Below are 23,969 nucleotides of genomic sequence, written 5' to 3'. Positions count from 1 at the left end.
CTGCCAGTGATGGAGGAGGGTCAGCCCGTTTTGGGGGCGATGCCGCCTGCCCTCCAACCTCTGGGCCGTCTGTCAAAGCTGGGAAACTTCCTGCCCGGGCATGGGGGACCCCGCGGCTCCGCGGCCCAGCCGGGGGGGACCCCGCGGGCGGAGCGGGCCCAGCCCAATGAGCGCGGGGCTCCCGAAGTTTGCGGCCGGCTCCGGGCTCATCCATCACGGGCCTGACATTTGCATGACAAAGGGGCTTCAATCAAACCCGGCCCATCAATCTGATAACAACACGGCCGCGTCAAAATCTTCTCCTCAAAGACCTTAAAAGAGAGCGGGGTGCGGGGAGGCGCCGGGGGGAAGGATCGCGGCGACCCGCGAGTGGTTTTAAAGTGCTAAAAAGGGCCCCGAGTTATGCGGGGAGCCGGGCTCAGGCGCGAGTCCCGACTTTAAAAAGGTTTTTTTGCCCCCGATGCCGGCTCGGTGTGAGGGAAAGAAAAGAGGGCGAGGGGATGGGGAGGTGCGAGCACAAAAGGATGCGCGGACGCTCTTTGATTCATTTGCGAACTTTTCCCCCCGAAGCGCCTCGGCCTTTTCCGGGACGCTGAAAGCTGCCCAAGAAAAACCCGCTCGGTCTTCGCTTTAATCCGGGCTTTGTGCGTCCTAATTAAATCAACATTCTAATGAGAGGCCAAATAAAGTTACCGAGGGCAGAGCGGCTTCGGCCGGAGCCGCGCCAGGCCCGGCCTGGCGATTCCGGGATGGGAACTGAAACCGAGCCCTGCGCCCACCTGGGGACCTTCCCGTCCGTCCACGCACTAAAACCGGGTTTAGGGGCTCACGTTCTGCACAGTCCCGACCAAATCCGGGTTTAGGGGCTCACGTTCTGCACAGTCCCGACCAAATCCGGGTTTAGGGGTTCACGTATTGCACATTCTCTACTAAAACCGGGTTTAGGGGCTCACTCACTGCACATTCCCGACTAAAACCGGGTTTAGGCGCTCACACACCACGCACTCCTGACTAAGCTGGGGTTTTAGGGGTTGTGCACTGCTCAGTCCCTACCAAACCCGGTTTTAGGGTATCATGCACTGCTCAGTCCCTACCAAACCCGGTTTTAGGGGTTGTGTACTGCATAATCCCTTCCAAACCCGGTTTTAGGGGCTCACACACCACACAATCCCTACCAAACCCGGTTTTAGGGGCTCGCGCACCGCACAATCCCTACCAAACCCGGTTTTAGGGGTTATGCACTGCTCAGTCCATACCAAACCCGGTTTTAGGGGCTCACGCACCGCACACTCCCTACCAAACCCGGTTTTAGGGGCTCACACACAGCACAATCCCTACCAAACCCGGTTTTAGGGGTTATGCACTGCTCAGTCCCTACCAAACCCGGTTTTAGGGGTTATGTTATGCTCAGTCCCTACCAAACCCGGTTTTAGGGGTTATGCACTGCTCAGTCCCTACCAAACCCGGTTTTAGGGGTTATGTTATGCTCAGTCCCTACCAAACCCGGTTTTAGGGTATCACGCACTGCTCAGTCCCTACCAAACCCGGTTTTAGGGGCTCACACACAGCACACTCCCTACCAAACCCATTTTCGGGCGCTCTAAGCCACGCCGGGGCACTGAGCTGGGCTTTGCTGGGCCGCTGCCGTCGCCAGCTGAGGAGGAGGAGGGCAGAGCCTGCCTCCGGGCCGGGCTCAGAGAATGGGAACAGGGCCAGGACACATTTATTTACTTGTTCAGCGGAGGGGGACAAGGGCGGACGCCCACAGCCATTTGTTCTTGTCAGGGATTTACGGCCCGGCCACGCTCCGGGAGCGGCTCCGCTGCCTCTCCTCGCCCTCTCCCCGGGCCAAAAGTTCACCCCGAGAGCCAAACCCGGCGGGGAAAATCCATTTGCGCCCATCCCACGCGTTGGGGGCGAACATTTGGTGCCAAATTCCACCCCGGCGTCGCTTTCCCCGCCTCGTCTCAAGCCCAAAATTTGATTTTTTATTTTTTTTTAAAGCCGCTTCCAGCTCCCGTTCTTCCATTTAAAAAAAAAATAAAAATTAAAGTTTCCATTCAAGCGCTTCTTTATTCATTTATTCCCGCTTTGCTGGGGCGCGGAGAGGCCCCGAAATGAGAATATTTCAAATGTAAACGTTCTTCAAAACTCTCTGCTCCCTTCTTTGCATAACTCCGAGCGGCTCTCCCGTCATTCCCCTGGCAGCAAAAATCGATTTCTAATTCGATTCCTTTGATATTTCGTTGCGTTCGGGTTCAAACGGGTGATTTATGGCTGTAAAACGAGAAAAAAAAAAAGAAAAAGAAAAAGAGAAAATGCAGATGTTTATTCCGGCCTGGAGACGATGGGTTTGTGTTTCCTGCTGGTTTCCCACCGCGATCTCTGCTGCATCAAAGGGATTATTTTAAATGAAAATCACCAAAAATCGCGATTTTTTTTTTTTTCAGTTGTGGCGGGGGAACTTTTCCTCTGAGCCAAGCCTGGATTAGAGTTGAGGTGAAAAATCCGGGGTTTTTTAAAATTTTTTTTTTTTTTTTTTTAGTGGATGGAACAGGGGTCCCAAAATCGGAGCCAGAATTGGCGAAACTGTGCAAAATTCAGCCTGAAACGGGGACGGGCAGCGGGGCTGGGGTTTGGGGCTGGGATCACCCCGGGAATTCGGGAAAATCGCTTTTTTTGGGGTTCCTAAGGCTCAGATGAGGGATTGAGGGCCGGGATAATTTTGAGAATTTGGAAAAATCGCTTTTGTTTTGTTCTTACCGTTCAGAGAGGGGATTTAGGGCTGGGATCACCCCGGGAATTCGGGAAAATCGCTTTTTTTGGGTTCCTAATGATCACATGAGGGGTTTGGGGCTGAGATCATTTCGGGAATTCGGGAAAATCGCTTTTTTATGGGGAGAACCCGGGCTGGAGGAAGGGCCCCGTTCCCAACATGCCCCGGCCCCCCGGCTGCCCCAAAATTCCATTTTCTGCACCCAAATTCCATTTTCTGCCCCCAAAATTCCATTTTCTGCCCCCACATTCCATTTTCTGCCCCAAATTCCATTTTCTGCCCCAAATTCCATTTTCTGCCCCACATTCCATTTTCTGCCCCAAATTCTGCCCTGGGGGAGGAGCCCCAGCTCTTGTTCCGATGGGAGCATCTCGGTTTTAAATCTTTACTTTAAAATCTTTATTTTTAGCCTTTATCGGAAATCTTCATTTGAAATCTTTGTTGGAAACCCTTGTTTGAAACCTTCATTTTAAAAGCGTTGTAAATCCTGATTTTGAGTCTTGGTTTGAAACCTCGATTTGAAATCTGCATCTTAAACCTTCATTTGAAATCTGCATCTTAAACCTTCATTTGAAATCTGTATTTTAAACCCTCATTTGAAATCTGTATTTTAAATCTCGATCTTAAATCTGCATTTTAAATCTTGAACCCGGGAGGTTTCTGTGCAGGCCACAGAGGAGGAACGAGGCATTTCCAGAGGCTCGGCAGAGTCTCCAGGTGCTTCGGTTTTGGGGTTAAATACAACTTTTTTTGAGGTTTAATGTAACTTTTCTGAAGTTAAACATAACTTTTTTGGGGGTTAAACAGGACTTTTTTGGGGGTTAAACAGGACTTTTTTGGGGGGTTAAATAGAACTTTTTTGGGGGTTAAATAGGACTTTTTTAGGGCTTAAATAGAACTTTTTTGGGGGGTTAAGCAGAACTTTTTTGGGGGGTTAAATAGAACTTTTTTGGGGGGTTAAATAGGACTTTTTAGGGGTTTAAATAGGACTTTTTAGGGGTTTAAATAGGACTTTTTTGGGGGGTTAAATAGAACTTTTTTGGGGGTTAAATAGAACTTTTTTAGGGGAAGCCTCAATTCGAGCTGAGGCGAAAAATCCGAATCTTTTTATTTGTTTGGCGGATGGAAGGGTGGGATGGGAGGGGAAGGAAAAGAGGGGATTTAATGAGTTACAGACATCGGGTCATGCGTGGGAAAAAAAAAAAAGGCAGAAAATTCAAATAAAATAGAAAACAAACAAAAACACAACGGAAAAAAAGAAAACCCCAGATAATTCGGATAAAATAGCGGGGGAAAAACGGGGGAAAAGCGCAGATAATTCAGATAAAAGAGGGTGGGGGGAAAGGGAAAAAGGCCCAGCTAATGGGGATAAAATGGGATTATGGGATTATTCAGGGGATCCTGCCCTGCTTCCCTGGGAATCCCAGCGGCCTCTCCATGGGCTGGAGCCCGCCTCGCCTCATTAATGGGGGTCATTTGCATATTCATTAGTGCGCCGGAGTGGAGAGGAGGGGTCTGGAGCCGCTGCCCTGGGACGGGGATTTGGGGGGATCCCGAATTCCTGGGGATCCCCCCCGATCCCAAATCCCTGGGGTTCCCTCAGACCCCAAATCCCTGGGGTTCACTCAGACCCCAAATCCCAAATTCCTGGGGTTCCCTCAGACCCCAAATCCCTCAAATCCCAAATCCCTGGGGATTCCCTCAGACCCCAAATTCCTGGGGTTCCCTCAGACCCCAAATTCCTGGGGTTCACTCAGACCCCAAATCCCTGGGGATTCCCTCAGACCCCAAATTCCTGGGGTTCACTCAGACCCCAAATCTATCTGGGGGTCTCAAATCCCAAATCCCTGGGGATCGCCTCAGACCCCAAATCCCTGGGGTTCCCTCAAATCCCAAATCCCTGGGGATCGCCTCAGACCCCAAATCCCTGGGGTTCCCTCAAATCCCAAATCCCTGGGGTTCCCCTCGGATCCCAAATTCCTGGGGGTTCCCTGAGATCCCAAGTCCCCCCAGATTCCCTCCAATCCCAAATCCCTCTGGATTCCCTCTGATTCCAAATCCCTGGGGATTCCCTCAGACCCCAAATCTATCTGGGGGTCCCAAATCCCTCGGGTTCCCCTCCGATCCCAAATCCCTCTGGATCCTCTCCGATCCCAAATCCCTCGGGTTCCCTCCGATCCCACACCCAGGCCCCGCCCCCCCAGCCCATGGATCAATGGCCGCTGTGATCAATGGCCGATATCGGCAGCTCGCGTTTGGCGATATCGGGGCTCAGGAGACCCAAATCCGCCCTTTTTTTCCCCATTTTCCCCGCCCGAATTTCAGCTCCCAGCGAGGAAATGGAGCCGGGATAAACCCGGGGGGTTCCAGGTCAGGGTTCCCTCTCCCAGCTCCTCCCTTTGGGGCCTTTGGAGCAGCTTTGGGTGAAAAGCTGGAAATGGATGAGAGGGAAATAGAGAAACTGAGAGGGAAATGAAAGAGGGAAAAATAAAATGAGAGGGAAATTCCCCCAAATGCCCCAAAAGCTGCAGAATTCCCGGGAAAAGGGAACTGCCCCTGCCAGGCCCCGTCCCAGGGAATTCCCCATTCCCTTCCCAGGGCTGACCCCGCATCTCCAGGAGCCGCTCACGAACACCTCCCCCTCCCAAAACCAACATTTCCCCAGCGCGCCGCTCATTTGCATATTCCCCGCCTAATTACCGCCGGGCCATCGCCGTGTTTTGCCAACAATCAAGGGCCTGAATATGCTTAATATGCTTAATTCGCTTAATTAATGCCCTCCAGTTGCGCGGAACAGAAGGGCAGGGCTGCAAATATCCGCCCGCCGTTCGTTTGACGTTTTGGAGGAGGCAAAGAGAAGAACGGCAGAACCTCGCGGCCGCTCAATAATTCAGATTTTATTGAATATTCCCCCTCCCCTCCTCCCGACGCCTCGGTCTCGCTAATTAGGACAGATAGGAAGGGCCCTGCCGTTCGGGGGGGATGATGAAAACCGCGGCGCCGCGGTCGGGGAGGGCCTTTGGGCCGGGCATTGATCGGGGCTGGAGCCCGGAGCCGCGGCCGCGCCGGGAACTCAGCGCGGGCCTCGCTGGGGACCGGGATCCCCGCCCCCGCTCGGGGTTTTGTCAACGAGAGCGCCGGGTTTAACTTGAGGGGGGATTTTGGGGTCCCTTTTGCCACCCTCATTGAGGGCCGGGATTCCCGCCCCGGTCGGGATTTTTATCAATGAGAACTCCGGGTTTGATCTGGGGAGGGGTTTGGGGTCCCTTTTGCCACCCTCACTGGGGATCGGGATCGATGGGGGCTCGGGTTTGATCTGGGGGGGTTTGGGGTCCCTTTCCCCACCCCTATTGGGGATTGGTATTGATAAGAACTTGGGGTTTGATCTGGGGAGGGGGTTTGGGGTCCCTTTCCCCACCCTCGTTAGGGACCAGGATCGATGGGGGCTCGGGTTTGATCTGGGGGGGTTTGGGGTCCCTTTCCCCACCCCTATTGGGGATTGGTATTGATAAGAACTCGGGGTTTGATCTGGGAGGGTTTGGGGTCCCTTTCCCCACCCTCGTTAGGGATTTTTATCAATAAGGACCCAGGGTTTAATGTGGGGAGGGGGTTTGGGGTCTCTTTTTCCTCCCCCATCGGGGATTGGTGTCAGTTAGGGGTTGAGGTTTGATCTGGGGGGTTTGGGGGTCTCTTGTCCCACCCTCATTAAGGATTTGCAGCGAGAATAACTCGGGGTTTAATCTGGGGAGGGGCTTGGGGTCCCTTTTCCCGCCCCCATTAGGGATTGGTGCCGATGAGGGCTCGGGGTTTAATCTGGGGAGGGGTTTGGGGTCTTTTTCCCCACCCTCATTGGGGATAGGTATTGATAAGAACTCTGGGTTTAATTTGGGCGATTTAGGGACCCCTTTCCCCGTCCCTTTTCCAGGGGCTCCCTCCTGACCCCTCCCTTCCCCAGGGGAAAAGGGCGTGGAAATGCGGAAATCCGCCCGTTTTGGGACATTTCCCCTCATTTTTAGGCCAAAGACCATCTCAGTGTGGGAATGACCATCTCAGTGCGTCCATGACCATCTCCGTGTGTCAGTGACCATCCCAGTGCATCAGTGACCATCTCCATGTGTCAGTGACCATCTCCATGTGTCAGTGACCATCCCAGTGCATCAATGACCATCTCCGTGCGTCAATGACCATCTCCGTGCGTCAATGACCATCTCCGTGCGTCAATGACCATCTCCATGTGTCAATGACCATCTCCATGTGTCAGTGACCATCTCCGTGCGTCAATGACCATCTCCATGTGTCAATGACCATCTCAGTGTGGGAATGACCATCTCAGGGTGTCAGTGACCATCTCCGTGCGTCAATGACCATCTCCATGTGTCAGTGACCATCTCCATGTGTCAGTGACCATCCCAGTGCATCAATGACCATCTCCATGTGTCAGTGACCATCTCCGTGCGTCAATGACCATCTCCATGTGTCAGTGACCATCTCCATGTGTCAGTGACCATCCCAGTGCATCAATGACCATCTCCATGTGTCAATGACCATCCCAGTGCATCAATGACCATCTCCGTGCGTCAATGACCATCTCCGTGCGTCAATGACCATCTCCGTGCGTCAATGACCATCTCCGTGCGTCAATGACCATCTCCATGTGTCAGTGACCATCTCCGTGCGTCAATGACCATCTCCATGTGTCAGTGACCATCTCCGTGCGTCAATGACCATCTCAGTGCATCAATGACCATCTCCATGTGTCAGTGACCATCTCCGTGCGTCAATGACCATCTCAGGGTGTCAGTGACCATCTCAGTGTGTCAGTGACCATCTCCATGTGTCAGTGACCATCTCAGTGTGCCAATGACCATCTCAGTGTGGGAATGACCATCCCAGTGTGCCAATGACCATCCCAGTGCATCAATGACCATCTCTGTGTGTCAATCACCATCCCAGTGCATCAATGACCATCCCAGTGTGTCAGTGACCATCTCAGTGCGTCCATGACCATCTCAATGTGTCAGTGACCATCTCAGTGTGGGAATGACCATCCCAGTGCATCAATGACCATCCCAGTGTGTCAATGACCATCTCCATGTGTCAGTGACCATCTCAGTGCATCAGTGACCATCTCAGTGCGTCCATGACCATCTCCGTGTGCCAATGACCATCTCCGTGTGTCAGTGACCATCTCAGTGTGTCAGTGACCATCCCAGTGTGTGAATGACCATCTCCGTGTGTCAATCACCATCTCCATGTGTCAATCACCATCTCCGTGTGCCAATGACCATCCCAGTGTGCCAATGACCATCCCAGTGTGCCAATGACCATCTCAGGGTGTCAATGACTATCTCAGTGTGTCAGTGACCATCCCTGTTTGTCAATGACCATCTCAGGGTGTCAATCACCATCTCAGTGTGTCAATCACCATCTCCGTGTGTCAATCCCCATCTCCGTGTGGAGTCAATCCACCTCTCTTTTGGAGATTTGTTTCCTCATTTTTCAACTGGATACAGGAGGGGCCGCCCCTGGGGAGGCCTAAAGGATGCTCAGACCCCAAAACCAACCCGGGGCAAGGCCGAGCTTCCCCTGCTGGCCTGGAATGGGGCGGGAGGAGGAGGAGGAGGAGGAGGAGGAGGAAGGTGGGAAGTGCCGGAGCAAATGGCGCTTTGATGGCACCGTCTGGCAGCTCCGAGCGCGCCGCAGCAGCCGGGGCTGTGAAATAAACCCCAAAATAAAGAATAAAGGGTTTGGGGGGGCTCTGCTGCTCCAGATTCGCGGCTTGGGGACCCCCGAGCGGAGGGGAGGCGGTGGGAGAGGGGCTGAGCTCGGCTCCAGCGCTGCCCTTTCCCCCTGGCAACGGGGCTGGGAAATTTAAATATTCAAATATTCAAATATTCACGGCCGGAGTGGGTTTTGAATGCGGGCAAGCGCCGCGAGGAGCGAGGTTCGGGCATTGCCGGCTCCTCTCCTGGAGAGGAGATTTGGGGACCCAAAGGTGGCTCCAGAACCACCCCGGCCCCTCTTTGTTCGAGCCGAGAGAGATCACCCACAGCCATTCCCAAACGTCTCTCCGGCCTTCGCCTGCTTTTATTTCGCTTCTATTTATTTTTATTTATTGTATTTTCTCAGTGTGAACCCAGCCCCGCTCTGCTGCTTTTTACCCCAAATAAAAGATCCCAAATTTCCAACGTTCCCTGGAGAGGCGGGGTGTTGGGGGTGACCTCGCCCAGGCACTGAAAGCACCAAATTCACCCCAAAAATCGACCGTTTTTTGCAGCTCCGGACGTTTCAAAGCCCGGGAACTGTGGTGGATTCTGAGAGAAAGGAGGAGGAGGAGGAGGAGGAGGAGGAGGAGGATGGGGATGAAGGGCGGGATTGGGATGTGGGAGGCCGGGAATGGCCCCGGAATTCGTGTGGGCTCCGCGCTGCCTTTGTGTTGTTTTCCCATCCCTTTATCCCCTTTATTTTTTAGGGTTTTGTTCGGATTTTTTTCCCCTTTTTTCCCCTCAAATTCGAGGATTTTTCCCGTCCCCGAAGCAGAACCCCAAAACGCTAAAATTAAGAAAGAACCACCCCGCTTTGATTGGCTGCAATAAATAAATAAACGAATAAATGAACAAACCCCGAGCTGGGGGAAAACGAGCCCAGAACTCGGGGAATATTTCCTCTGGAATCGTTGGCTGGGAGCGAATCCTTTTGTCTCCTCCCAGGGCACACGAGGAGATGATTAAATCTCGTTACAAAGCAGGGAAAAGCGAATGATTTATGGAGGAAAACAAAACAAAACAAAACATAAAAAAAAAAAGCGCTTTTTTGGAATGAAATCCAGAGCAAACACGCTTCTGTCACTTTTATAAAGGCGTTTATTTACTCTATGAAAAAAATATACAATAAATAATTTGCCCTTTGCTACGAAAGGATTTGAATAAATAATCTACATCTAAAACGTAAAAAGAGGAAGGAAAATTCCCCTGTTTTTTTTTAAATTTTCTTTTTTTTTTAAATTTTATTACGAAATCTAAAAGTCTCGTTCTGATTCCTGAGAAAGTCGCTGGGGAGGAGGATTTATAAATTTAATTTTTTTTTTTTTCTCTCCGGGGGCTGAAATCTCCCCCGTGCGTGAGAACCGCCGGCTGCTTCCTTGGAAATAAATAAGGGGGAGGAAAAAAATAAATAAAAGGATCACGAAATTACCTGAATTTTAGCAAAACTGGGGCCGCTCTTTCCCCTTCTGGAATAAATTTGGGAGGGAGGTTTGGGTGGCTCGGAGCTTCCAGCGGAAGTGGGAGGAGGCGACTGAATGGGAAATGGCTTCAGGGGGATTTTGGGGGGGTTCCCCTTCTTTTGGGGGCTTTCCTCTTCTTTTAGGGCCGATTTTGGGGGGTTCCCCTTCTTTTGGGAGGTTTCCTCTTCTCCTAGGCCAGATTTTGGGGGGTTCCCCTTTTTTCAGGGCAGATTCTGGGGGTTCCTCTTCCTTTAGGGCAGATTAAGGTGGGCTCCCCTTCGTTTAGGCCAGATTTGGGTCGTTGTCCTTGTTTTAGGCCAGGCTTTGAGGGTTCCCCTTCTCTCAGAGCAGATTCTGGGGGCTTCCCCTCTTTCAGGCGAGATTTGTGGTTTTCCTCCTCTTTTAGGCCAGGCTTTGAGGGTCCCCCTTCTCTCAGGCCAGATTTTGGGGCTTCTCCTTCTTTTAGGCCATATTTTGAGGGTTCCCCTTTTCTCAGGCCATATTTGGGGGGGGTCTCCCTTCTCTCAGGGCAGATTTTGGGAGTTCTCCTTATTTTAGGCCAGATTTCTGGGTTTCCCCTTTTCTCAGGACATATTTTGGGGGTCTCCCCTCTCTTAGGCCATATTCCCGGGTTCCCCTTTTCTCAGGCCATGTTTCCGGGCTCCCCCTTTTCTCTGCCATATTTCCGGGCTCCCCCTTTTCTCAGGCCTTATTTCCGGGTTCCCCTTTTCTCAGGCCATATTTCCGGGCTCCCCCTTTTCTCAGGCCATATTTCCGGGTTCCCCTTTTCTCAGGCCATATTTCCGAGTTTTCCCTTTTCTCAGGCCATATTTCCGGGTTCCCCCTTTTCTCTGCCATATTTCCGGGTTCTCCTTTTCTCAGGCCATATTTCCGGGTTCCCCTTTTCTCAGGCCATGTTTCCGGGCTCCCCCTTTTCTCTGCCATATTTCCGGGCTCCCCCTTTTCTCAGGCCATATTTCCGGGTTCCCCCTTTTCTCTGCCATATTTCCGGGTTCCCCTTTTCTCAGGCCACATTTCCGGGTTCCCCCTTTTCTCTGCCATATTTCCGGGTTCCCCTTTTCTCAGGCCATGTTTCCGGGTTCCCCCTTTTCTCTGCCATATTTCCGGGCTCCCCCTCCTCTCCGGGCAGTTTCGGGGGTGCCGGCAGCGGCCGCTGCGAGGCCGAGCGCCCCAATCCCTGCGGCAGCCGCGGTCAGGGCAGCTCCAGCTGCCGCAGGTCCATGGAGCAGAGCGCGCTGCTGAACAGCTCCAGCTCCTCCTCGGAGAAGCGCAGGGGGCTCTCCAGGGAGCCCGGGCCGAGCTCCGGGCACGGCTCCACCGAGAGCGCCCCGAGCTCCGGCAGCGCCGGGGACCCGCGGGCCGCCCCCGCGCGCTGCTCCGCGCTCCCCGCGCGCTGCTCCGCGGCCTCCTCCGGCCCGGCCGAGGGCGGCTCCTCCCTGTGCTGCGTCTGCCTCTTGTGCTTCATCCTCCGGTTCTGGAACCACACCTTGACCTGGCGCTCGCTGAGCTGCAGCAGCGCCGCGATCTCCACCCGGCGGGGCCGGCACAGGTATTTGTTGAAGTGGAATTCCTTCTCCAGCTCCAGCAGCTGCGTGTTGGTGTAGGCGGTGCGGAGCCTCCTGGAGCCGCTGCCGTCCGCCGGCCCCGCCGCCTCTGCCGGGGAAAAAAAAAAAATTCACGGGAATTGGCACCAAAATTCGTCCGTTCAACTTTTCCCGCTCCGGACGAGGTCTCTGCCCCGGGGGGAAAAGGGGATTTCGCTCCCTGGTCTCTCCCTTTAGAGCCCTTCCCTCTCTGCCGCCCTGGAGCATGAAAAGAATTCCTACCTTCCTTCTAAATCCCAAAAATGTAGGATATTTCTAAACTCCTAAATTTCTTCTCAATTTCTTCTAAATTTATTCGCCATTTCTTCCGAGTTCATTCTCTATTTTTCTTCTCAATTTCTTCATTCCCTCTGTCCCGTTTTTTGTTGTTCTGTGGTTTTTTGGTTTTTGGGGGTTTTTTTTTGCCTTTTCCCGGTGCTTTGCTTTCATTATCCCACTTTTCCCGGGCCAATGAGCTGCGGTGTCCGCCCTGGTCCTGCCCGGCATTGCCCGAGCCCTGGAAATCCTGGAATTGTTCCTCCAGCGCTTTATCCCGAGGGAGGGAGGCAGGGAGGCCGAGCAGCGAGAGGCTGCTCCTGTTTCTGGGGGGGGTTTGGGGTGCAATAATTTCATTTCGCAGGATCAGCCCTGGCTCTTTCACCTCCCCACCCATTTATTTTCCTTCTATCTCCGCGCATCTTTGGCGCTTTGCTGTCTTTGCTTTTCCCCTTTTTAAATTTTTTTTTCCCTTTTTTTCCCCCCGTGGGCTGTAAAACCCCGCAGCTCTGGCGTTGAAAGCCGAACGAACGGAGCTGCAAACCCCTCCCGGGCCCTCCTCTCTCGGGGCTTGGGCAGAAGTGGCAGAAATTTGTGATTTTCACTGGGAGGAGGAGGAGGAGGAGGAGGAGGAGGAGGAGGAGGAGGCAGCAGAACCCCCCGGGGTTCCTCGCTCCGTGAATTCCCCGATCCCGGGGGAGCCTCCCGGGCAGGGGGATGGGCTGGGGCTGTTTTGGGCCAGAATTGGCCGTTTTCCGTATTTTTTTCTCCATTATTTTCCATTTTCCGATGCACCCCCCCCCGGCCATACGAACCTGCGGGAGATCCCGCGGCGGGCGCCGGCAGCGAGGAGGAGGATGAGGAGGATGAGGATGGCGGGGACGAGGCGGCCGCAGCGTGGCCGCTTCTCTTGGACGATTTCTTCTCCTTCATCCAAGGGAATTCCGCTGCCCGGGGGCCGGGCCGGGCCGGGCCATGCGGGGCTCGGCCGCGGCTCCTGCCCGAGCAAGGATCGAGGCTTTGGAGGAGGCTCTGCTCGAAAGGAGGAGGAATTAACGTCGAGTCCTTGATTGATGAAGTTTGAAATGTCTCCAGGACAGCGGGGAGAGACGTCAGGCACTCAGCGAGCGAAGGCTGGCTATTTATAAACCCGATCTCCCTCTCAAATTCAAAATTCATGGCTTTTCCAGGGCCCGGCTTTAAAAAGCGGGAGGGAGGCGGGGGAGAGGGAGGAGGAGGAGGAGGAGGAGGAGGAGGAGGGGGAGAGGGAGAGGAAGCGGAGGGCCTCGGGTTTGGGATGGCGGGGGTGATGAGGGTCCCGGGCTTTTCCTATAATTGTTATATTGCGATAACACGGGCGGAGGGGGACCCTGCTCTGCCAAACTCGAGGCTGGGGCGAAATTGCAGCCAATTCCTCGTCACGTGGGAGGCCCTGGCCAATGGCAGGAGGGGCCTGGTGGCAAACAGAAAGCGTTATTTGCTTTAATTGATTAAAAAAAGGGGAGGAAAAAGAGAGAGGCAGAGGGGAACCCCAGAAAAGCCAACGGCAGCACCCCAGAATCGACAGCATTGCACGGGCAGGGAGATCCCTCCTTCCTTCCTTCCTTCCTTCCTTCCTTCCTTCCTTCCTTCCTTCCTTCCTTCCTTCCTTCCTTCCTTCCTTCCTTCCTTCCTTCCTTCCTTCCTTCCTTCCTTCCTTCCTTCCTTCCTTCCTTCCTTCCTTCCTTCCTTCCTTCCTTCCTTCCTTCCTTCCTTCCTTCCTTCCTTCCTTCCTTCCTTCCTTCCTTCCTTCCTTCCTTCCTTCCTTCCTTCCTTCCTTCCTTCCTTCCTTCCTTCCTTCCTTCCTTCCTTCCTTCCTTCCTTCCTTCCTTCCTTCCTTCCTTCCTTCCTTCCTTCCTCCCTTCCTCCCTTCCTCCCTTCCTCCCTTCCTCCCTTCCTCCCTTCCTCCCTTCCTCCCTTCCTCCCTCCCTTCCCTTCCCTTCCCTTCCCTTCCCTTCCCTTCCCTTCCCTTCCCTTCCCTTCCCTTCCCTTCCCTTCCCTTCCCTTCCCTTCCCTTCCCTTCCCTTCCCTTCCCTTCCCTTCCTTTTCCCTCCACCTCTTTCCCTGCCCATTCCTTGCCTCATTCCCTGCCCCGTTCCTGCCGCTGTGAACCCTTATGAAATCAAGCGGGCCTTTGAGCCGAGTTTAGTTAAACCTTTAAGCCGAGTTTAGTTAAACTCGCCCGATTTCCGGGTTTAAATGACTCCTAAGGAGCGGCCTAATCTTTGTCCTTCCCAGGCCAGGCTTAATGGACCCTTTGCACCTCGCTCAAAGGCCGAGCGCGTTTTAAGGTCACGGCTATCTCTGAAATCGCATTTCTTCCTTCCCCATCCCCTTTTCTCCAATCAAGCAGCGCCGCTTCCAGAGTTTACAAAACAAATAAATAAAACGAAAAAGTCATTTCCCAACTTTTTTTTTTTTCTTTTTTTCTTTTTTTTTTTTCCTTTCTTTCTTTTCCCTCTCTAAAGCGCCCCGGGTCCGCGCAGCCCGAGAAGAAGAGAGGAACCATCACCATCAATCTTCTCCTGCAAGGCCTCCTGACAGCTCGCCCTGACTCACCCTCGGCACAGAAACTCAGCTTTTACCACGGGGGTTTTAACCCGGGGCAGATTTATAAACTTCAGTCAAGGGCAGAAACTCAAAAAAAAAAGAAAAAAAAAAACAAACAAAAAAACAAAAAAAAAAAAAAAAAGAGAGAGAGAAATTAAAATAAATCCGCCTGGAGGGGATGGAGTGGAGAAGGAGTTTTGGGGAGCTCCAGTTGTCCCAGTTTGCGGCCGGGAGGGACGGGGGGGCTCCGTTCCCTGGAAACTTTTGTCACTCGAAGCATCCGCGTGGGTGGGGAGCGCTGGGGAGGAATCGAGAAACCCAAAGCTCCTCCAGCGAGCGGGGCTTAAGGAAATAATGGCGATAATTGAAAAAGCACCGAGCGCGGGCCCGGATTTCCCCGAGCGCTTCGAGGATCCGCGAATCAAAACCGGCCCGAAATCTGCTCCGTCTCGTGGGATCAATGATTAAAAGTAAAATAATCGGGGGTTGCTCCTTGCTGGCTGGTTCGGAGTTCCTGGGGCTTGAGGGATGGGATGGAGAGGAGGAATTTGGGGTGGAAGGTGGAAAATTCTTCCCAGCCGCTGGCAAAAGCTGACTCGGGGTTTTTGCTGGCACTCGGAGCCGCGAGGGGAAAAGAGAAACGAAAACTGGGGGGGATGAAAAGAGGGGGAAAATGAGAAGAGGGGGGAGTTTAAAAAGGGGGGAAAATAAAAGTGGGGGGATGAAAAGAGATGGGGGGGGAATGAAAATGGGGGGAAATGAAAAGGGGGAGAAAATTGAAATGAAAAGGGGGAAATGGAAGGGGGGATGAAAAGAGGAGGGGAAAGGAAAAGGGGAGAAAATGAAAAGATGGGAAAATGAAAAGAGGGAGGGGAATGGAAAGGGGGGAAAAAAGAAAAGTGGGGGCATGAAAAGGGGAGAAAATGGAAATATGGAAAAATGAAAAGATGGAAAAATGGAAAGGAGGGGGAAAATGAAAAGGGGAGAAAATGAAAAGATGGGAAAATGAAAAGATGGGAAAATGAAAAGAGGAGAAAATGAAAATATGGAAAAACTAAAAGATGGGAAAATGAAAAGGAGGGGGAAAATGAAAAGGAGGGGGAAAATGAAAAGGGGAGAAAATGAAAAGATGGAAGGAAACGGAAAGGGGGAAAAAAAGAAAAGTGGGGGGATGAAAAGGGGAGAAAATGAAAATATAGAAAAGTTAAAAGATGGGAAAATGAAAACGGGGGGGAAAGGAAAAGAGGGGGGAAAGGAAAAGGGGAGAAAATGAAAAGAGGGAGAGAAATGGAAAGGGGGAAAAAAGAAAAGTGGAGGGATGAAAAGGGGAGAAAATGAAAAGATGGAAAAGTTAAAAGAGGGGGGAATGAAAAGAGGGGAAATTGGAAGAGGGGAAATGAAAAGAGGAGAAAAGGAAGACGGGGGGGAAATAAGAAGAGGGAAAAGGAATAAAAAAGGAAAAGAAACTCTTGAGAAATTGGGATTTTTTCTCCCCACGCATCGCGCGGAGGCAAAGGGGAGAAACCTCCCGGGTGCGGGGAATGTTTCGCATCCTGGGGCGAATTCCCGAGTTCCCAAAGCCCGGGCGAGCAGCGCGGCCCCGCCGGGGAGGGAGGGCCCAGGGCGCGCCCCGGAATTGCTTTTTTCCCCTTTTTCCCGGATTTTCACCATTTCCTGGGAATCCCGGGCTCAACATGGCGCCGGAGCGATCCGGGAATGGGAGCGGGGAGGGAGAAATGATCCGCGAGAGGATCCCGGCCCAGGCCGGGACAATTCAATTATTTGATTGGTAAAAATACATTTTAAAATTGATTTTTTAAAATTAAAAACATTTCACAGGCAGGGTATGGGAGGTCGCTCCTTGGTGCTCCAGATCCCCTTATTATTTATAATTATTTCTAATTTTTAATTATGAAGCTGGAACTCGGTTTATGAGGAGGGCTCGGAGCTCGGGGTCGTTTCTCATGAGAGATTTTTCTCCACCAGAGATTTTTTATTTTTTAATCCCTCGGGGATTTGTCCTGGCTGTGCACACAGGTGGATGAAATGAGTGAAATGTGAAATATCTGAAATGTAGAAGTGTCAGGTAGAAAATGCGGTGCAGGGAATGCAGGGTATTGGATATAAGATGTAAAATTTAAAAATAAATAAATAAAATAAAAATGAACTATATAATAGAAAAATATACTATATAAAGTATACGTTATGGACTATGAAATATGTAATGTGTAATATATTATATATATAACATATAGTATTTATTATATATAAATATAATCTATAAATATATAACCTATATAAACTTTATAAAAAATATAAAAAAACATAAAATACAAAACACAAACCCCACGTGCTGCTCCTACACCCCAACCCCCTTTTTTTTCCTTTTTTAATTTTTTTTTTCCTTTTTATTTTTGGGGGTACCTTTTCCAGCTTTTCCACCCTTTTCTCACGGGATTTTGAAAATGCAGGATCCCCCTCTCCTTCCCTGCGGAGGGGACCTTCATCCTCCTCCTCCTCCTCCTCACCCCCAGCCTTTCCAGCCCATAAAACTTTTATTGCCCCTCGCTGCTTTAATGGGAGTTTTCTTAGGGCTTTAGAGCAGAAAAAGCGAATTATTCACGGCTTCCCCGCCCGCTCTCGCTGCCGGCCCGGGGCTCTTCTCCCCTTTCGCTTTCCCCTTTTTTTGGGGTTTTTTTCCCCGCTTTTAACCCAAATTTGGGGTGCCCGGGGGGTGCTGCCGTGTACTCGTGGGTGCCACACATTCATATTTCGGAAATAATTCCATTGTTTTAGCCAGAGCTCGATTGTTTCGGCCAGAATTCAATTATTTAATATTCAATGAAATAACCTAGAAATTATGGATTTCATTCCTCGTCACTTCCCAGGACCCCGGATGGAAACTCTGGGCCATTTTTACATTTTCTTCTCTTTTTTAAAATTTTTTTCCCCTTCTCCTTGTTTTTATTTATTATTTTTGGTGATTAATCCCTTTCCCTTTGTTTTCCTTCCCTCTCCAATGGCAGCCCGGGCCTGGCTCCACGTGATCGCTCTTTGTGGGCCCGAATTCCCAGGATTTCACCCCAAACCAGCTCCGCTCTCCATCCCTCTCCTTTTCCTCCCCATCTCCCTTTCCTCCCACAATTTTATTTTTTTCTCTTTCAAATTTTTTTTTTTTTTTTAATTTTTTATCCCCAAATTAAACCAACCCCGGCCGGACAGGACGAGATAAAACGGAGAGCAGAAAAGTTTTATTGAGGAATTGTTGAGCAGACAAGAGGAAAGAAAAGAACTACTGTAAGAACAAAGGGAGGGCTGCAGCGAGAGGAGGGGCGGAGGGGAGGGAGCCGCGATGAAAATTCTTCTAATTCAGGACCAAACAATTCCAGTCTGCTCTGCTCTCATGCCTCCAGTAGAACTAATTACATTATTCATAAGTACCGAGGGAACAGAAAACTACTGCTTCTCCCTAAATTACAATAACTAAAAGAAGCTCGTGGTACAATGACAAGGGGAACACAATGTCCTTTTTTTTTTTTTAATTTTTTTTTTTTTTTACTTTTTTTTTTTTCTGTTCTTTTTTTCTTGCTCTTTTTTTTGGGAAGGAAATACTAAAAAAGTACCGTTTGAATCTTATTTTTGTCGGTTTTTTTTTTTTTCCTTGCTTTTCGCTCATATAAATACATGGTCTGGGGCGGGGGGGGGGAGGGAGGATAAATAATACAAAAAAAGGAAAAAAAAAAAAAGGAAAATATCTTCAACTGCTATAACCAATAAATATATATGAATGTTCACCAGAACACACACCTAACTGAAGGGCGCCTCGACAGAGCTGAGAGCCCTTCAAAGTTGCTTTTTTTTTTTAATTATTATTATTATTATTATTATTTTTATTTTAATACCCATTATATGTAAACTCTAAGTGCAACAAAGATGTCCCGGCAGGAAAGCGTCAGCGGATCCCAGGGATCCCCTGGCCTCTGCTTCCGTGGGAGGACATTCCCTCTGCTCAAAAATACCCTGTTTCACGTCAGCTCAAGGGAGAGGAGGAAAGGACAGCAGGATTTCCCCAACTGCTCTTTGTTTTCTTCTGCTCGTCAACCCTAAAAAAACACCCCCCCAAAAAAACCCCCAAACCCTCCCCAAAAGGAGAAATTGAGATTTCACCTCAGCAGAGGCGAAGGAAGGGAAATTTTCAGACCTGGCCGCTCTTTCTTCCTCTCTTTGTAGTTTTGGGGTGGGGGGAAAAAAGGGGGATTGAGGCGCTCCCAACGATTTCCTCGACCCTTTTTGGGGTTAGACCTCTCTTATCCCGAGTTTTTAAAGGGTTTTTTTTGTGGTGTTGTTTTGGAGAGGGGGAGCAGGGCCTGGAGGGACGAGTGTGGCTCTGGGGTGTTGGCAGGTTGGGGATTTGCAGGTTTGGGGGATTCGGGGGGAAAATTGCCCCATGGGAAAGGGAATTTCTGCTTTTTCCAGCGGGAAATTGGATTTGTCCCTTTTCCAGTCAGAAACTGGATTTCTCCCATTTCCGGTGGGAAATTGGATTTCTCCCATTTCCGGTGGGAAATCGGATTTCTCCCTTTTCCAGTCAGAAATTGGATTTCTCCCTTTCCCGGTGGGAAATCGGATTTCTCCCATTTCCTGTGGGAAATCGGATTTCTCCCTTTTCCGGCGGGAAAGGAGAACCCTTCCTCTGAGGGCTGGGAAGGAAAGCACCGGCGGATCTGGAGAAGGACTCAAAGTGGGGAGAGCTTCCTGGTGGATCTCTTTGGGGTTCTTTGGACGCAGAGACCCCCAAAGCTTGGCTGGAGGACTCTTCTCCTTCCCGGCATTCGGGAGTTGTCGGTGACGATCCGGACGTGGCTTGGAAATGACGGATTTGGCCGCCCAAACCCTGCAGGATCCCCACAAAACCACCCCGAGCCCGTTTTAGAAGCATTTCTGTCAAAACCCAGGAGGTTCCTCCCTTCCAAAGCCACCAAACCCGCTCGGATTTTGTGCTCATAACAAACCCCACAACCCCGCCAGAACCAGCGAGGCCAGAGAGAAACCCAACACAACCATCCCTGAAACCCAAACCGCCCTTTTTTCCCCCCCAAAAAAACACCACCAGCTTCCCCTCTCACAGGTGGGTGAGCTTGGGCGCCTCTTGGATTCTGCCCTGAGAAGTCGCGTGGTGCGACGAGAGCTCCGCGTAGGTGGCGTGGCTCTCGCACGGTCCGTGGGGCTGGCCCGGCGGGACCCCTCCGTAGTCCATGGCGCCGGCCTGGTGCTGCTGGCCCAGGTGGTTGAGGCCGTAGAGGGCCGGGCCCGAGGCGGGCAGAGCATCCACAAAGTTCCCTCCGACGTAGGCGGGGCTGCCCTGCATGGCGCCGTAGGCCGCGCCGTTGGCCTGCAGCACGTGCGGCTCGTACTCGGCCGCCGCCGCCGCCGCGGCCCCGGCGAATTTCTGCTGGCTCGGGCAACCCTTGAGGGCCGCCTGGTAGCCGGGGTTGGGCACGGCGTAGGCGTTTTGGTGGGGTTTGCCGAAGGAAGGCGGCGACGGCGCCTCGTAGGCGCCGCTCATGGGGTGCAGGGCGTTGAGGAACCCCGCCGAGGCCTGCATGGGCTGCGGGGGGCTGCCCGCGGGCGAGGGCCCTCCCGAGGAGGAGCCGCCCATGCCTTTGGACTTCTGATCCTTTTTGTACTTCATCCGCCTGTTCTGGAACCAGATCTTGATCTGGCGCTCGCTGAGGTTCAGCAGGTTGGCCATCTCCACGCGCCGCGGCCGGCACAGGTAGCGGTTGAAGTGGAATTCCTTCTCCAGCTCCACCAGCTGGGCGCTGGTGTAGGCCGTGCGCGCCCTCTTGGAGGCCGAGGAGCCCGGGGGGCTTTTCTCACCACCGCCGCCGCCGCCGCCGCCGCCGCAGGATTCTGTCGCGCGCCCGGAATGAAATAAAAGAGAATTACTTACGGGCAGAAATTGAATGCGTCGCCTCTTAATAAACCCTCCCCTCGCCCCTGCGCCGCGGCCTGCGCTCCATAATCGTGTCATTTATTAAGAGTTCTGTTCTCCAAAGCTGCCCCTGCTTTATGAAAATTTGATCATGTCGTGTCGGAGAGGATCCCAGGGCCCGTTATTGAGGAGAAGATTATTTCCCGCGGATAATTTTCTGGGAAATGACGTTTGGCAGGGCAGGGCAGGGCAGGGCAGCCGCGGGGCCAATCAGAGCGGGGTGGGGAGGGGGCGGTGTGCACACAGGTGTGACACCAAGGTTTGGTTTGCACACAGGTGTGACACCAGGGTTTGGTTTGCACACAGGTGTGACACCAGGGTTTGGTGTGCACACAGGTGTGACACCAGGGTTTGGCTCTGCACACAGGTGTGACACCAAGGTTTGGTGTGCACACAGGTGTGACACCAGGGTTTGGTTTGCGCACAGGTGTGACACCAAGGTTTGGTTTGCGCACAGGTGTGACACCAAGGTTTGGTTTGCGCACAGGTGTGACACCAGGGTTTGGTTTGCGCACAGGTGTGACACCAAGGTTTGGTTTGCGCACAGGTGTGACACCAGGGTTTGGTGTGCACACAGGTGTGACACCAGGGTTTGGTTTGCGCACAGGTGTGACACCAGGGTTTGGCTCTGCACACAGGTGTGACACCAGGGTTTGGTTTGCGCACAGGTGTGACACCAGGGTTTGGTTTGCACACAGGTGTGACACCAAGGTTTGGTTTGCACACAGGTGTGACACCAGGGTTTGGTTTGCACACAGGTGTGACACCAGGGTTTGGTTTGCACACAGGTGTGACACCAAGGTTTGGTTTGCACACAGGTGTGACACCAGGGTTTGGCTCTGCACACAGGTGTGACACCAAGGTTTGGTTTGCACACAGGTGTGACACCAGGGTTTGGCTCTGCACACAGGTGTGACACACAGGTTTGGTTTGCACACAGGTGTGACACCAAGGTTTGGCTCTGCACACAGGTGTGACACCAAGGTTTGGCTCTGCACACAGGTGTGACACCAAGGTTTGGCTCGGCACACAGGTGTGACACCAAGGTTTGGTTTGCACACAGGTGTGACACCAGGGTTTGGTTTGCGCACAGGTGTGACACCAAGGTTTGGCTCTGCACAGGTGTGACACCAGGGTTTGGTTTGCGCACAGGTGTGACACCAGGGTTTGGTGTGCACACAGGTGTGACACCAGGGTTTGGTTTGCGCACAGGTGTGACACCAAGGTTTGGCTCTGCACCCGCCTCTTGGAGAGGAAAACTCCGTAAATTGTGTTAGTGGGGGATGAAGCGAGCACCGCGGGGTTTGTGCGAACAGATTTGTCGAAATTGCGGTGAATTCAAACTGAATTTTTGGTTTTTATCTGCATTCACCTGAGTTCTGGTAAGTCTGAGCTGAATTTTTGGTTTTGATCTGAATTTATGTGAACTGCAGTAAATCCTAGCCAAAATTTTGGTTTTTATCCGAATTTATCAGTGGATTTTTGGGTTTTATCTGGATTGTGGCAAATCCAAGCTGAATTTTTGATTTTTACCTGAATTTATCTGGATTGTGGCAAACCTGAGCTGAATTGTGGCAAATCCAAACTGAATTTTTGTTTTTATCCGAATTTATCTGAATTTTTGGTGGGGCACATGGAGAAGTTGGACACGGCACCACGCCTGCTCCCTCCGAGCGCCGGGAAGGCACCAAACAGAATTTTAGTGGTGATTTGAGCAGTTGGGGGAACATTTTCCCCAAATTTGCGTCCACCAGCCGGACCGGGGCTGGGTCCATCGCCTGTGGTTGTGTTTGAAATAAACCCATAAATAAATAAATAAATAAATAAATAAATAAATGAACCAGGGGTGGGTGGGCAGTGCCAGGACCCCCCTGGGGTCTCACAGGGTCCTCTCCCCATCCCTGCAGAGGAGAAGGAAAATGTTCACACCCGTGAAGCTCTTCCTTCCTCCCTTTGGGATTCTGGGCAGGAAAACGGGAATCTGGGTCTCTCTTAAACTGATTTCTGCCACCCTTAAGACATCTCTTTGGGATTCTGGGCAGGAAAACGGGAATCTGGGTCTTGCCTAAACTGATTTCTCCAATCCTTTGCCGTTCTTAGACCTCTCTTTGGAATTGTGGGCTGGAAAACGGGAATTTGGGTCTTCCCTGAACTGATTTCTCCAGCCCTTTGGGATTCTTAGACCTCTCTTTGGACTGCTGGGGGTAAAAGAGGAATTTATGCCTTTCCTAAATGATTTCTGCAACCCTTAGGCCTCTCTTTGGAGCTCTGGGCTGGAAAACGGGAATTTGGTCCTTCCCCGAACCGATTCCTCCAACCCTTTGCGATTCTTAGGCCTCACTTTGGAATTCTGGGCAGGAAAAGCAGAATTTTGGCTTCCCCCGAACCAATTCCTCCAGCCCTCTGCCGCTCTCAGACCTCCTCTCCCAATTTTTTTGCCTTCCAGCCTCGCCATCCCCCAGCAGGCGAGGCCGGCGCGCGTCACCGAGGCCTCCCCATCTACCTGCGCCGGGCGAGCCGTTCTTCTGCTTGGAGTTCTGCCTCGACTCCTTCATCCAGGGGAAGATCTGCTTGGAGATGCTGCCGCTGGCCGCCAGGCCGGGTTTCCCGGGGGTGTTTTTACCGGCCTGGCCCGCGGCGCCGTTGGCGTTGTTGGCGTTGTTGGCGTTGCCGGCGCCGTTGGCGTTGGGCGACGCCGGCGGCTCCGCGGGCCGCATGCAGCTCCCGTTGAGCTCCTTATTTTTGCCGTGGGACTGCAGGGAGCAGGAGGACCTCTGGAAGTCGCTCTCCAGGTGGGAAGAGGCCTGGAAAGGCGGCTGGGCGCCCTCGTAGCCGAACCCATTGCCGTAGGAGTAACCCCCGAAGAGCGTGGAGCTGTCGTAGTACGAGGCCTTCTGCATCTTTTTTGGCTACCAGGGTCTTGACACCCCTATGGCAGAACATTGGCACCCCGAGGCCACGTGACGGCCCCTCTCCAGCTGGCTGGTGGGAGCTGACCTGAAAGGTTAGGAGAAAAAACACAATAATAGTGCCAGGAATCCATCTTGGGGCCTGAAAGGCTCCTGACATGAATAGGGTCCCGCCGAACGGGGGGGGAACAGATGCTGCCAGCAGATTTCACCCTGCCCGGGCTCGGAAAAAAATTTGATTTTTGAGAGGGTTTTTGGGGCGGCGGAGGTTTTCTTTTCACCGCTCGTTTCGCTCTGTGGCTCCGCACGGGACGGTCGCCGTGCGTCGATTTATTCCGGATTTATCCCCGCACACAAATCCCCTAAAACACCCCTGGGGGGGCTTGCGTCACTCACGGATTCACACACCCAGCTAAACCCCAAACCAGCGCAAATGTGAGAGCACAGAGCGGAGAATCGCCGGCCAAAAGCACAGAAACAACCAAAGTCCTGCTCTTCCTACCGAAATCACACACGGAGCAGCCCCCAGAATCCCCCCAGCACAGAAATTCAAAGTTCATCCCCAGGGTTTGTTTGCTTCGGAGCTGCAAACAGC

The 23,969-nt window shown here is 52.1% G+C and overlaps 2 protein-coding genes across 3 annotated transcripts; both read right to left on the bottom strand.

Moving 5' to 3' along the window:
- Positions 1-11,214: 11,214 nt before the first annotated feature.
- Positions 11,215-13,060, bottom strand: HOXB2 (homeobox B2). The gene is made up of 2 exons (XM_066566684.1): positions 12,697-13,060; positions 11,215-11,675 (listed from the first exon to the last, which is right to left on the bottom strand). The coding sequence occupies exons 1-2, from the start codon at positions 13,058-13,060 to the stop codon at positions 11,215-11,217; spliced, it is 825 nt and encodes a 274-aa protein (XP_066422781.1).
- A 6,532-nt stretch (positions 13,061-19,592) lies between these two features.
- HOXB3 (homeobox B3) lies at positions 19,593-23,365 on the bottom strand. 2 transcript variants are annotated; one of them, XM_066566989.1, is made up of 2 exons: positions 22,951-23,365; positions 19,593-20,383 (listed from the first exon to the last, which is right to left on the bottom strand). In XM_066566989.1, exons 1-2 carry the CDS (start codon positions 23,363-23,365, stop codon positions 19,593-19,595), a joined length of 1,206 nt encoding a protein of 401 aa, XP_066423086.1. The 2 variants fall into 2 exon arrangements, with proteins under 2 accessions (XP_066423086.1, XP_066423088.1); XM_066566991.1 differs by having other exon boundaries at positions 22,969-23,365.
- Between the last annotated feature and the right edge of the window lie 604 nt (positions 23,366-23,969).

This window comes from Molothrus aeneus, chromosome 28, assembly GCF_037042795.1.
Source record: "Molothrus aeneus isolate 106 chromosome 28, BPBGC_Maene_1.0, whole genome shotgun sequence".
In the NCBI taxonomy this organism is placed as follows: Eukaryota; Metazoa; Chordata; class Aves; order Passeriformes; family Icteridae; genus Molothrus; species Molothrus aeneus.
The sequence above is the reverse complement of the archived record's forward strand: the minus strand, read 5'-3'. Positions and strand labels throughout refer to the sequence as shown.

Bases quoted from the DNA above. Each gene is read 5' to 3' on its own strand.
- HOXB2 (XM_066566684.1), bottom strand. From the start codon at position 13,060: ATGAATTTTGAATTTGAGAGGGAGATCGGGTTTATAAATAGCCAGCCT. The intron at 11,676-12,696 runs GTTCGTATGGCC...TTTCCCCGGCAG, and splicing joins CGCCGCGGGATCTCCCGCAG to AGGCGGCGGGGCCGGCGGAC.
- HOXB3 (XM_066566989.1), bottom strand. From the start codon at position 23,365: ATGCAGAAGGCCTCGTACTACGACAGCTCCACGCTCTTCGGGGGTTAC. The intron at 20,384-22,950 runs GTGACGCGCGCC...GGCGCGCGACAG, and splicing joins AGGTAGATGGGGAGGCCTCG to AATCCTGCGGCGGCGGCGGC.